The 12,496-nt window shown below is 40.4% G+C and overlaps 1 protein-coding gene across 17 annotated transcripts in view; it reads left to right on the forward strand.

Annotated features, from left to right (window-relative positions):
• The window catches only part of SETDB2 (SET domain bifurcated histone lysine methyltransferase 2), a 54,650-nt gene extending 42,961 nt beyond the window's left edge, over positions 1–11,689 (forward strand). For 11 of the 17 annotated variants that reach the window (XM_005585854.4, XM_074022033.1, XM_074022035.1 and 8 more), the window contains 4 exons: positions 1,977–2,070; positions 4,638–4,978; positions 7,181–7,269; positions 8,399–11,689. In XM_005585854.4, the coding sequence (XP_005585911.3) occupies positions 1,977–2,070; positions 4,638–4,978; positions 7,181–7,269; positions 8,399–8,516 (642 nt within the window). In that variant the 3' untranslated portion in view covers positions 8,517–11,689. The remainder of the gene's footprint in view (positions 1–1,976; positions 2,071–4,637; positions 4,979–7,180; positions 7,270–8,398) is intronic. The other 6 variants (XR_012426959.1, XR_012426957.1, XR_012426958.1 and 3 more) reach the window with 2 other exon arrangements.
• The last annotated feature ends 807 nt before the right edge of the window (positions 11,690–12,496 follow it).

Raw genomic sequence — 12,496 nt, forward strand, 5'->3', positions numbered from 1 at the left:
ATAGAGTCTCACTCTGTCACCCAGGCTGGAGTGTAGTGGCACAGTCACAACTCACTGCAGCCACAATCTCCTGGGCTCGAGTAATCCTCCTCCCTCAGTCTCCCGAATAGCTGGGACTACATGTGCACAGCACCATGCCCGGCTCTTATTTAGTAGAGATGGGGTCTCACTATATTGCCCAGGCTGGTCTCCAACTCCTGAGCTCTAGCAGTTGTCGTGCCTCAGCCTCCCAAAGTTCTGGGATTATAAGCGTGAGCCACCGCACCCAGCTGATGGGGCCCTTCTGAGATATAAACAATTGCCTTTCTATCCTTTACTTAGCTCAAAATGTTTGTGTTACTTTATAGTGTGTAGAATTTCTTTTATTGTTTTGAAATGGTGGACTGTGGAAATGCTAGGACCATGTTCTATTTACTTAGTATCGTCCACGGCAGTTGGCGTGTTTCCAGCTTGGCTGTATGAGGAGAATGCTGGTCATGATCTGACAGTGTGCTCCACTGAGATCGATAGGTATCCCATTCTGAGAATTTGTGGGAGAAGCTAAAGTGTTTAGGAGTTAATAGTGATATATAAGAAAAGGGACAGAGTAATTTAGGTGAAGGAGAACAAGGTTTTTGTTTTGTTTTGAGATGGAGTTTTACTCTTGTTGCCCAGGCTGGAGTGCAATGGTGCAATCTCAGCCTACTGCAACCTCTGCCTCTTGGGTTCAAGCAATTCCCCTGCTTCAGCCTCCCGAGTAGCTGAGATTACAGGCACCTGCCACCATGCCCAGCTAATTTTTTGTATTTTTAGTAGACACGGGGTTTTCATCATGTTGGCCAGGCTGGTCTCAAACTCCTGACCTCAGGTGATCCACCCACTTTGGCCTCCCAAATTGCTGGGATTAGAGGCATGAGCCACTGTGCCTGGCCGAAGGTTTTAAGATGTATGAGAAAGAAGAGATGCAATTTTAGGAAAGAATCATCCAGAAAACAATATTTTACATTGTAGCCTCTGAGGATACCCTTTGCATTGTGAACTAAGATTAGTCAGAGACTGAAACATAGAAGCAGAGAAAGAGAAAAGAGAACAGAGAGAGACATGATGGTAGCTTACTTTAGGGCTTGTTGATGAAAAGTAAAAACTCTTCTCTAGGTGTTATGCAAATATTTGACCTCTGCCTGGTAATGGTACAGTAGCTACCTCAGGGTCAGAGAATTATGAAAAGATTGGCCATGGTGTCACACAGACCAGGTTTAACCTCCAGCTCTGCTGCCTGCTAGCTGGGTGGTATCTCCATACATACATTTCTTTTATCTGTAAAAAGATAATAGTATATGTTTCCGAGTTAGGAGGATTAAATGAGATAAACATCAGCAACTTGCTTAGCATAATGCTTGGCATCCAACTAACTGCTCAGTACATGTTGACCATTCACATACTGAAAACTTTCATAATAATTATATGGTCAATGTGTATTGAACACTTAGTTGGTTGTCAAGCATTGTGCTGAGCGTATACCCCTCTTTTAAAGTTATCATTACTACTTAAAGTGACTGCAGTGTCTACAATGCATAAGCACTATCAAATTCGTTAACCTTTCTTTGAGGTAGAGAGTAGCCAATGAGTATTTTTCATCTTTACACAACTTACAGTTGAAGCCAAATTTATAATCTAGTAATAACACTTTCTCAGTACTGAGGATGATTAGAATTGAGGGATACAGACAGATGCATTAAGATTTTAATTCCCAAAGAATTTCTTGACAGTCTTTATAACTGTGGCTTAATAAAGCACCTAGAAGTAGAACACAGTCAAAGGGGATGACACATTTTGCCTCCATTAGTCTAAAGACTCCTTATGATATCAGCTTTGAGGCTTTCAAAACGAATCTAGTACATATGGCCTATGATGATTGACACTTGATAAAAGAGGCCTAACTGCTAAATACTTTTGCCTGACCTGGAAAGTAAAGACATCTTCCTTGTTTTTTTAAGGAATTTGTTTCCTCGGAGTCTGTCACTCCAGAAGATAATGATGGATTTAAACCACCCCGAGAGCATCTGAACTCTAAAACCAAGGGAGCACAAAGTAGGCTTTGTTTCTTCTGTGAATGCCTACCTTTTCTGCCTGTTTCTCTGTCTCTTGCTCAATACCTGTAGCTCATTTTCTTAGATTCCATAATAAACATGCTGCATTTGTCAGAAAGGTTACAACTTGTCTACATAAGACATCAGCAAACTATTGTTTGTGAGCCAAATCTGGCCCTCTACCTGTTCAGTATGGCATGTGAGCTAAGAATGATTTTTACATTTTTAAATAGTTGAAAAAAATCAGAAGGCGATAATATTTTGACACTTGAAAATTACATGAAATTACAATTTTAGTGTCCAGAAATAAAGTTTTGGCCAGGTGCAGTAGCTCACGCCTGTAATCTCAGCACTTTGGGAGGCCAAGGCAGGAGGAGGGCTGCTTGAGGCCATGAGTCTGGGCAATGTAGCAAGATCTTGTCTCAGCAACAACAAAGAAATAGCCAGGTGTGGTGGTGCACACCTGTGGTCTTAGCTACTCAGGGGGCTGAGGTGGGAGGATTGTTGAGGTCAGTAGTTTGAGGTTACAGTGAACTATGATTGTGCCACTGCACTGCAGCCTGGGCGATAGAGCAACACCCTGTCCCAAAAAAAATAAAATGTAAGTTTTATTGGAATACAGCCAGTTTGCATTACATATTGTCTGCTTCAACATTACAATAAGAGTTGAATAATCACAATAGAAACCACATGGCCAGCAAAGCCTAAAATATTTGCTATTTTGCCTTCTACAGAAGAACTTTGCTGGCCTCTGGTCTCATTACCAGTAGTGACTTGATGCATGGCAAGAGGGGTGAGCCGGACAACTCTGACTCTCTGTGGTGTACAGGTGTTGTCCATGGCTTTGGAACCGTTGTGCAAAGCAGCCACTTTCAAACTCTTTGTAGATGGCTTTAAAAATAAACACACATCACTCTCCTGCAGTTGCCTAGCCAATACTGCCACAGAGCATACTCAGCATGACTCTGGCAAAAGGCTAAAATATTGCCACTCTGAGTCCTTGTGTTTCAGAGTTACTAGTCCTTGCCGTAGTTAATATTACAACTGAACAAACCTTATTTTTGGTACTTTTGCATTTCACTGTGTCCTTCACAAGGAGACATTGCTGAGACATGTCCATTTGTGAAGAATTGGTGAGCCACTGCTGCCTCTTCTCCCCTGCAACCCCAGCTCTCCACCTAATATTAAAGGATGGAGATTGGAGGAGACATGGCAGTTCCTTGATAGAAAAGGTTTATCGAGAAAGGGGATTTTGTGTATTATATTTATTTTATCATGCATGTGAGCCACAATGCATACCGTTGCTTTTGGTTCTTTTGCCCTTTTCATTGAGTACTACAATATATATAGTGGGTACTCTAAAAGTCAACAGCTATGTACTTTTTGTATAAAAAAATCCAGAGTTGTATTATGGCTTACATGTAACCCATGATTAAAATATGAGTACATGTAGGAACAGCAGCCAGCAACAACAGTGATGATTAAATTAAGAGCCTTAATTTTAAACAGGTATAATATCTTTGTGCCATTGAATTAGGTGGTCCAAGTAGCTTTGTGGCTCTTTTAAAATAAGTAATTTATACTTACTCCATCTGACATACATTCATACCTTTTTTTTTTTTTTAAGAGAGACAGCGACTCGTTCTGTTACCCAAGCTGGAGTGCAGTGGTGGGATCATAGCTCCCTGTACCTTCCAGTTCCTGGGCTCAAACAGTCCTCCCACCTCAGTCTCCTGAGCAACCAGAACTACAGTCACACACCCCCTTGTTGGCTAATTTCTTTTTTTTTTTTAATTTTTTTGTAGAGATGGGATCTCACTTTGTTGCCCAGGCTGGTCTTGAATTCTTGGCCTCAAGCATCCTCCTGCCTTGGCCTCCCAAAGTGCTGGGATTACAGGCGTGAGCCACCAAGCCCAGCCATATTCATACTTTTGAATACTTTCAAAAAACTATTTTCCTTATTGGATAAGAAAAACGATTAAGCAGTGCATCTGCTTTTAAAGGATTATTGTTTACAAAAGTGTAATTATTGAATGGTCATCTAGTAAAACACCAAACACTAATATGTGCAAAACCCCTAGCAATACAGTTGTCACTGCTGGGACTTGTGGAAGGTGACTCTGTCAGAGTTAGACCTTTTATTGGCAGCGTAAAGGCCTAGAGTGCCTCCAAAACACCCACTCTGTTACATTTGTTTAGAATATACTTAAGTGCAGATTCCAGAATTAAAGAGAAGAAAGTCAGTTTTTATTAAGAGTAGAGATTAAATATAGTAATGAAGAAGCAAGATGTAGATTCATAAAAAGGCATTTTTACGTAGTAGAGAGAAGGCAGACTTTGGGATTCAAACATTTCTGGGTTTGTTACCGCAGTTCTCATTATTGTGGGTCAGATGAATTCCTTAATCCCTCAGAGACTCAAAGTTTCCTTTATATAATTAATACTACCTGCCTAACACATTGTAAGGATTGATAATTAAAGCACCTAGCATCTAATTAGTGTTGTTAATTTCAGCACTATTGCTCAGCAAGTATATTTCCTAATGTTTCCTTCCAAAATATCTATTAGAGGACTCAAGTTCAAACCATGTTGATGATTTTGAAGATAATCTGCTGACTGAATCAGATGTGATAGATATAACTAAATGTAGAGAAGAAACTCCACCAAGGAGCAGATGTAACCAGGCGACCACATTGGATAATCAGAATATTAAAAAGGCAGTTGAGGTTCAAATACAGAAACCCCAAGAGGGACGATCTACAGCATGTCAAAAACAGCAGGTCTTTTGTGATGAAGAATTGCTAAGTGAAACCAAGAACACTTCATCTGATTCTCTAACAAAGTTCAACAAAGGGAATGTGTTTTTATTGGATGCCACAAAAGAAGGAAATGTCGGCCGCTTCCTTAATGTGAGTATAAGGGCTGAGATTCCTATTTCTGAACAACTGTTTTTCTATGCTACTTAACATAATTATGAGGAAAATAAGATAAACAGACTCTAAAGTCAGACCATCTGGTTAGAATTCCAGTCCTCCACTTGTATACTGTTGGATGTTTTACTTGACCTCTGATACATCATTTTCTACCTCTGTAACATGGGGACAAATGATAACTGTCTCAGGATGTTATGAGAATCTAATGAATTATAATAAAGTGCTTAGAACAGTGTCAACACATAGTAAACATTTGCTTTTTAAAAACTGTAAGAAATGGTGTATAAGAAAAGTATTTAAATATATCAGATTTAAATAAGCTCATTTACCTGAGTTGAAAAAAATGTATGGATAGGAAGTTATCAGTGAAATTAAATGGTGGCAGATATGTCCAAAGAATACTGCAGGGATTTAATGGTGTATTAATATGGAAAGATTGCCACAATATACTGTTTTTGGGGGTTGGTTTGTTTGTTTTGAGATGGAGTTTCACTGTGTCACCAGTGGCACAATCTTGGCTCACTGCAACCTCCACTTCTGGGGTTCAAGCGATTCTCATGCTTCAGCCTCCTGAGTAGCTGAAATTACAGGCATTAATGAATCCCATGATGAATGTGTGGAGCTGGCAGCTAGTGGGCAACAGAGCAATACTGGAATAGTGCTAATATGAGTAAATGGTATCATCTTTTTAGAAGCCTTGAAACGAAGCTACATAATGGCTGTCTTCAGCAGCGAAACTCGTTGCTTACAATATCTCCTCTCCAAAAGGCTTGTTTGTTACAGTGAAGTAAACATTAGATTCTGTACATCTTCATGTTAAACTTACTTTGTGAAAACTTTTTGTTAAAAAAAAGAAAAAACAAAAGCCATACCTTGAGAAGTACTGTGCTCCCATTCCCATGCCCCCACTCCACCTTCTCTCTTTAGGTCATCATTTTTATTCTTTTTTTTTTTTTGAGACTGAGTCTCGCTCTTTCACCGGGCTGGAGTGCGGTGGTACGATCTCGGCTCACTGCAATCTCTGCCTCCTGGGTTCAAGCGATTCTCCCCATCAGCCTCCTGAGTAGCTGAGATTACAGGTGTGCACCACCATGCCTGGCTAACTTTTGTATTTTTAGTAGAGATACAGTTTCACCATGTTGGCCAGGCTGGTCTCAAACTCCTGACCTCAAGTGATCTGCCCGCTTTGGCCTCCCAAAGTGCTGGGATTACAGGTGTGAGCCACCGCACCTGGCCTTATTTCTCCCGCCCCCCATCCCCCCCCGCTTTTTTTTTTTTTTTACCATAAAACATAGCATATTATATTCACTGTTCTATACTTTGTTTTTCAGATTAACAGTATATTGGGCCAGGTGTGGTGGCTCATGCCTGTAATCCCAGCACTTTGGGAAGCTGAGGCAGGTGGATCACTTGAGGTCAGAAGTTCAAGACCAGCCTGGCCAACATAGTGAAACCCTGTCACTGCTAAAAATACAAAAAAAAAAAAAATTAGCCAGATGTTGTGGCACATGCCTATAATCCCAGCTACTTGGGAGGCTGAGGCATGAGAATCACTTGAACCCGGGAGGTGGAGGTTGCAGTGAGCCAAGATCATGCCGCTGCACTCCAGCCTGGGCGACAGAGTGAGACTCCGTCTCAAAAAAAAAAAAAAAAGTATATCGTGGCAATCTTTCCATATTAATACCCAGAGCTGCTCATTCTTTTTATTTGTACACTTTTGTTTATAGCCACATAGAATTCTATTGTGTACCAAAGTTTATTCAACCAATCCACTTTAGGCAAATATTTGGGTTATTTCCAAACCTTTAACATTAAAAACAATGCTCAATGAATAATTTTACACATGGAAACATATGCAGATGAATCTGTGGAATACAATTCTAGATATGAGATTGCAGAATCAAAAGACAAATGCATTTATAATAATGATAAATTTTGATATATTTTATAGGGATTTGTCCCATTTTTGCATTTCTAACAGCAACATATAAAAGTGTCAGAACAGGGCTTTTCTGAATGGGTTCCCACTATTAACAGCAGCTGTGATATTTTATACATTAACAAAAAAAGAACAAAGTCAGTGTAATATATTAAAAACAGAATGGTATTCTAATGCAAAAGCACAAGGCATCAGACTTTATGCTATTTCTAACCTTTGTGTTTATTTTTATTTAACAGCATAGTTGTTGCCCAAATCTCTTGGTACAGAATGTTTTTGTAGAAACACACAACAGGAATTTTCCACTGGTGGCATTCTTCACCAACAGGTTTGAAATTGATTTTGCTTACTTAATTCTGAGGAAATTGTGACTTTAAAAATAACAATAGAGGACTGAGTGCCATGGCTCATACCTGTAATCCCAGCACTTTGGGAGGCCAAGGCGGGGAGATTGCTTGAGCTCAGGAGTTTGAAACCAGCCTGGGCCACATGCCGAGACCCTGTCTTTACTAAAAAAAATACAAAAAGTTCGCCAGGTGTGGTGGCCAGCTACTCGGGAAGCTGGGGTGGGAGGATCACTTGAGTCCAAGAGGTAGAGTTTGAACCCTGTCTCAAAAACTGATAATTACAATATAAAAATATTTTAAAGAAGATATATACTATAGCCCCAAATATCTGGTACTGTAGAATATTCAATTATCCTAAACTGTTCCTATTCAATAAGATTTTGAGGCCGGGTGCGGTGGCTCAAGCCTGTAATCCTAGCACTTTGGGAGGCCGAGACGGGGGGATCACGAGGTCAGGAGATGGAGACCATCCTGGCTAACCCGGTGAAACCCCATCTCTACTAAAAAATACAAAAAACTAGCCGGGCGAGGTGGCGGGCGCCTGTAGTTCCAGCCTGTCGGGAGGCTGAGGCAGGAGAATGGCGTAAACCCGGGAGGCGGAGGTTGCAGTGAGCTGAGATCCGGCCACTGCACTCCAGCCTGGGTGACAGAGCGAGACTCCGTCTCAAAAAAAAAAAAAAAATGATTTTGAACACCTGAAATTTCAACTCTTATTCCCACTTAGAATGAATGCCTGAAAGGACTGAAGATATCAGGTATCACCCAGTTCCACTCGGGATGAATGATGCAGAGTGCTACATAGTTTTTAATTCAGAGCCATTCCCCAGCTACTTCCACACTGCAGGCCTCAACACATGACTGGGTCCCACTGTTGGCAAAATATACTTCCTTCCTCATATTGATAGGTTCCTGCTTAACATTTTAGTAGATTTGAAATAAAACTCAAATGGTTATTCTTAATAAAAGGTCATTCCTAATTGGTGGGTGTCAGGTGAGAGAATAGATCATATTTTTGAGGATGGTTAATGTTAATATGAAAATTGATATAATTTGGTTCATTGGTAGTTATTTAGGGTATTTTATGATTCTTTTCAAATTTCTGCTTTCTAGGTATGTGAAAGCAAGAACAGAGCTAACATGGGATTATGGTTATGAAGCTGGGACTGTGCCTGAGAAGGAAATCTTCTGCCAATGTGGGGTTAATAAATGTAGAAAAAAAATATTATAAATATGTAGCTAACGCCTGTTTGTGAAATTAGCTTATTAGGCTGAAATTAAAGCCATGCAAAAGAAGGTCTAGGTCCATCAAGGTAATTCCCCTCCGTTTTCCTTTGTCATGGGGTTCATATTTTATTTCAGATTTTATTTGTGTGACTTAGAAATTCCAAGAACACAATTAGGACATTTTCATACACATAGGGTATCTCATTCACTGCTGTGCTACTTTACATGAGTAGGATAGAAGTGTATATTTTACATGAAATACCACTGTACAACTTATAATTTATTTACAAATTATATATTAAGAGAAACAAATGTCATAACAGAACTCAGCTGTTTCTAATTGCTTTGTGACTGTTACCTTTTAGTTCATGCCCCCCCCCCCCCGGAGAGCTAAATTTCACATTTTTACCTACAAAATTGATTTTTAATTCCTGGCAAATCATTTACCATTATGAGCTACAAGGTGGGCAACAGCGCCTGAGGAACTAATTTTATGCATGTTACTCCCAAGTATTTTAACACTTGTTGGAGAAGCAATATCTGGATCCATAAAACACTGTCCCATCAACCATGTGAGTGAAGAGAGGGAGAACCTCTTCTGTAAGTAAGATTCTGGCAAACTCTTTGAAATGAATCTTCTTTTCCACAGATTTTCTCTACTCTTTCAGTACAAAAAGATAGGACAAGAGGGAATAGAAACCTGGAGGAACTTGAATATTTTTGTTCTAGGTAGAGTTAGAGATACAGTTATTGAAAAGGAAACCTAGAAAGTAGTCAAACTTGGCTTATTTAGGCCAGAAGTAATTGGGCTGGGCAAAAATTTCACTTAAAAAGCACAAGAAGGCCAGGCATGGTGGCTCACACCTGTAATCCCAATACTTTGAGAGGCCGAGGCAGGCGTATTACTTGAGCCTAGGGGTTTGAGACCAGCTTGGGCAACATGGCAAAACCCTGTCTCTACAAAAAATGCAAAAATTAGCCTGACATGATGGCATGTGCCTGTAGTCCCAGCTACTCAGGAGTGAGGTGGGAGGATCATTTGAGCTCGGAAGGTCAAGGCTGCAATGAGATGTGATTTCACCATAGTACTTCCAGACTAGGCAATAGAGCAAGACCTGGTCTCCAAAAAACAACACAGCACTCACACACACACACGTGCGAAAACAATTCTGAACTGTGAAATCTGAAACAGCCCCTTGGTATCTCCTGGGCATGATTTGCAAATTTTTTTTTTTTTTTTTTTTTTTACAGAAAAAAGGGAAAGAATAAGCACTTTACCATAGGTTACTTGGCCCTAATCATCTATTGGAAAAGGGGACTGGGAAGGCCAAGCAGACTGGGAAACCAGACAGCTAGGGAAAGGAGCAAAACAGCCCAGCAACCTACAGAAGAGGAAAGTTGAGAAATCCATTTATTCACCGTAGAGATGCAGGAATTTCAGGCAATGCACTAAAATGAAGTGGGGGGGGGGGGGGAACTTGGATCAGTACAGGAACTATTTTTGTGCAAAAGAGAATATTATGGATCAGTCAGTATTTCCTTGAGCTCTGCCTGTGGAGTCCATTTGACCTTTAGGAATATGAGATATTCTGTCAGTTTTATCTTGGAGAAATTTCTCCTAAAATCTTAATGTGCTTTAGTCTGGACTGTTCATAGCTATCATCTTCCATCAGTACCCCAGAGATTCACTTTGTCTCTTATGTCAGATCTGTTTCCAGTTAGATCCCATTATTTTCCTTTTCCTTGGTTTACTCTTCCACATATTGGTAAAGCTCTTCTAATAGCTTTTGAAAAGGAAAAATGAGAAGTAAATGTTTTGAATCTCTGTGTGTTTGACAATGTCTTTATTTTACCCTTATACTTGATTGCTGTTTTGGTTGGCAAGGTATAGAATTATTTAGTGGTCTCCATGCCCAGTTTTGAAGACATCTGCTAGCTTTCAGTGCTGCTGCTGTGGAGTCTGAAAATGTACTGTCTTCTGGCTTCCAGGGTGACTACTGGAAATCGAATGCCATTCTGTTCCTTCTCTTTTGCATAATCTGTTTTTATCTCTCTTGAAGCTTATAGGTTTATCTTTGTCTCAATGTTCTGTCCCTGTTAAGAGTCCATTTTCATCCTTTGTAGTAGGTGCCTGGTGGGATCATTCAGTCTGAAACTAATGATTTCCCATCTCTTCTCTCTTTTTTTTCCAGATGTTAGACCTCCAGAGTTTGATCTCTAATTTTCCTACCTTTTCTCTTAACTTTCAGGTCTGTCTTCTTGCTAAGACCTTTTCCTAGGACCATTTCTCAATTTAATCTTCCAGTTCATCTGTTGCATTTTATTTTTCTAGACTCATATTGTCTCATATTTTTAATTTCTAAGAGCTCCCCTTCTCTGAATATTTTTTTAATAGCATCCTATTTTGGCTCATAGTTGCAGTATTTTATCTCTTTGAAGATGTTTGTATGTTTATGTATGTATATGCACACACGTATACATACACATGCATGCATCTCTATATTCTTTCTGCATAATCTGTGTCCTCCAGAGTTTGTTTCTTGGTTTCCCCTATATGTTTGTTTTGGTCTCATTCACATTACAGGCTTTCCTCAGAGTTAATGGTCTTGGTAGTCTACTCATATTTAAGTGTGGAACACCAAAAAGCTTACTGTAAACTGAGTGTGTGGTAAAGGGCTGTTTGTTTTTCTATGACCTACCTGAGCTATTTTGCTGGGGAACACCCTAATGTCAGTCTCTTTAGGGCCTTTCATTTTGGCCTACAAGAAATACTCTTCCATCCTCCTGCGTGGAAGGCAAAATAATAATAATAATAATAATAATTGGCTGCTAGGGTCTGCTCACTTCCCTGTTTTGCAGACTCCACACTCTTCTGCAATTCATTTCATAGTTGTCAAGACTATACAAATTGTCCTTTTTAATGTTTCTCTCTTCTGCTATCCCTAGTTGGCAGTCTTCTTCTTTACAACCTGCTGAAAGTGGAAGACCTCCAGTTTTCCTTTGATTAATTCCTCAGCAAACCACCAACTATTATATGTCTTTTTTCCAGAACAACTATTTTTTAACTATAAGTATATGCATTTATATTCTCTACCTATTTGTTAGATTCACTGAAAACCTCATCTTATATGGTGCTCTGTACCCTATGGGTGCTAAATAAAGACTTGCTACTGGCAACTGGATTTAGGATCAATTAATTCTGCGTCCTTTTCAGATATGCTTATTTAGGCCAGACTCAGTATAATTTTTTTTATTATTATTATTTATTTATTTATTTTTGAGACGGAGTCTTGCTCTGTCCCCCAGGCTGGAGTGCAGTGGCGTGATCTCGGCTCACCCGTGATCTCCTGGGTTGAAGCGATTCTCCTGCCTCAGCCTCCGGAGTAGCTGGGATTACAGGTGCCCGCCACCAAGCCCGGCTAATTTTTGTATTTTTAGTAGAGACAGGATTTCGCCATGTTGGCCAGGCCAGTCTCGAACTCCTGACCTCGTGATTCGCCTACCTCGGCCTCCCAAAGTCCTGGAACTGCAGGCGTGAGCCACCGCGCCCTCCCGGCCAGTATGATAAAAGGTTTTAGGAGGAATCCTCAGGAGAGTGAGTGTTTCTCCTGCTGAGTCGTGGGGGGTGGAGTAGGAAAGCCTGGCATTTGGGGTTTTTTTGTTGTTGTTTTTGAGACGGGAGTCTCGCTCTGTAGCCCAGACTGGAGTGCAGTGGCTTGATTTCGGCTCACTGCAACCTCCTCCTCCCGGCTCAAGCGATTCTCCTGCCTCAGCCTCCGGAGTAGCTGGGATTACTGGCACGCGCCACCATGCCCAGCTAATTTTTGTATTTTTAGTACAGATGGGGTTTTAATATGTTGGTTAGGCTGGTCTTGAACTCCTGACCTCGTGATCCGCCCTCCTCGGTCTCCCAAAGTGCTGGGATTACAGGCGTGAGCCGCCATGCCCGGCGTTTGGGTTTTTTAAGCTATTCAAATTTAGACT

Source organism: Macaca fascicularis, chromosome 17 (assembly GCF_037993035.2).
Source record: "Macaca fascicularis isolate 582-1 chromosome 17, T2T-MFA8v1.1".
NCBI lineage: Eukaryota > Metazoa > Chordata > Mammalia > Primates > Cercopithecidae > Macaca > Macaca fascicularis.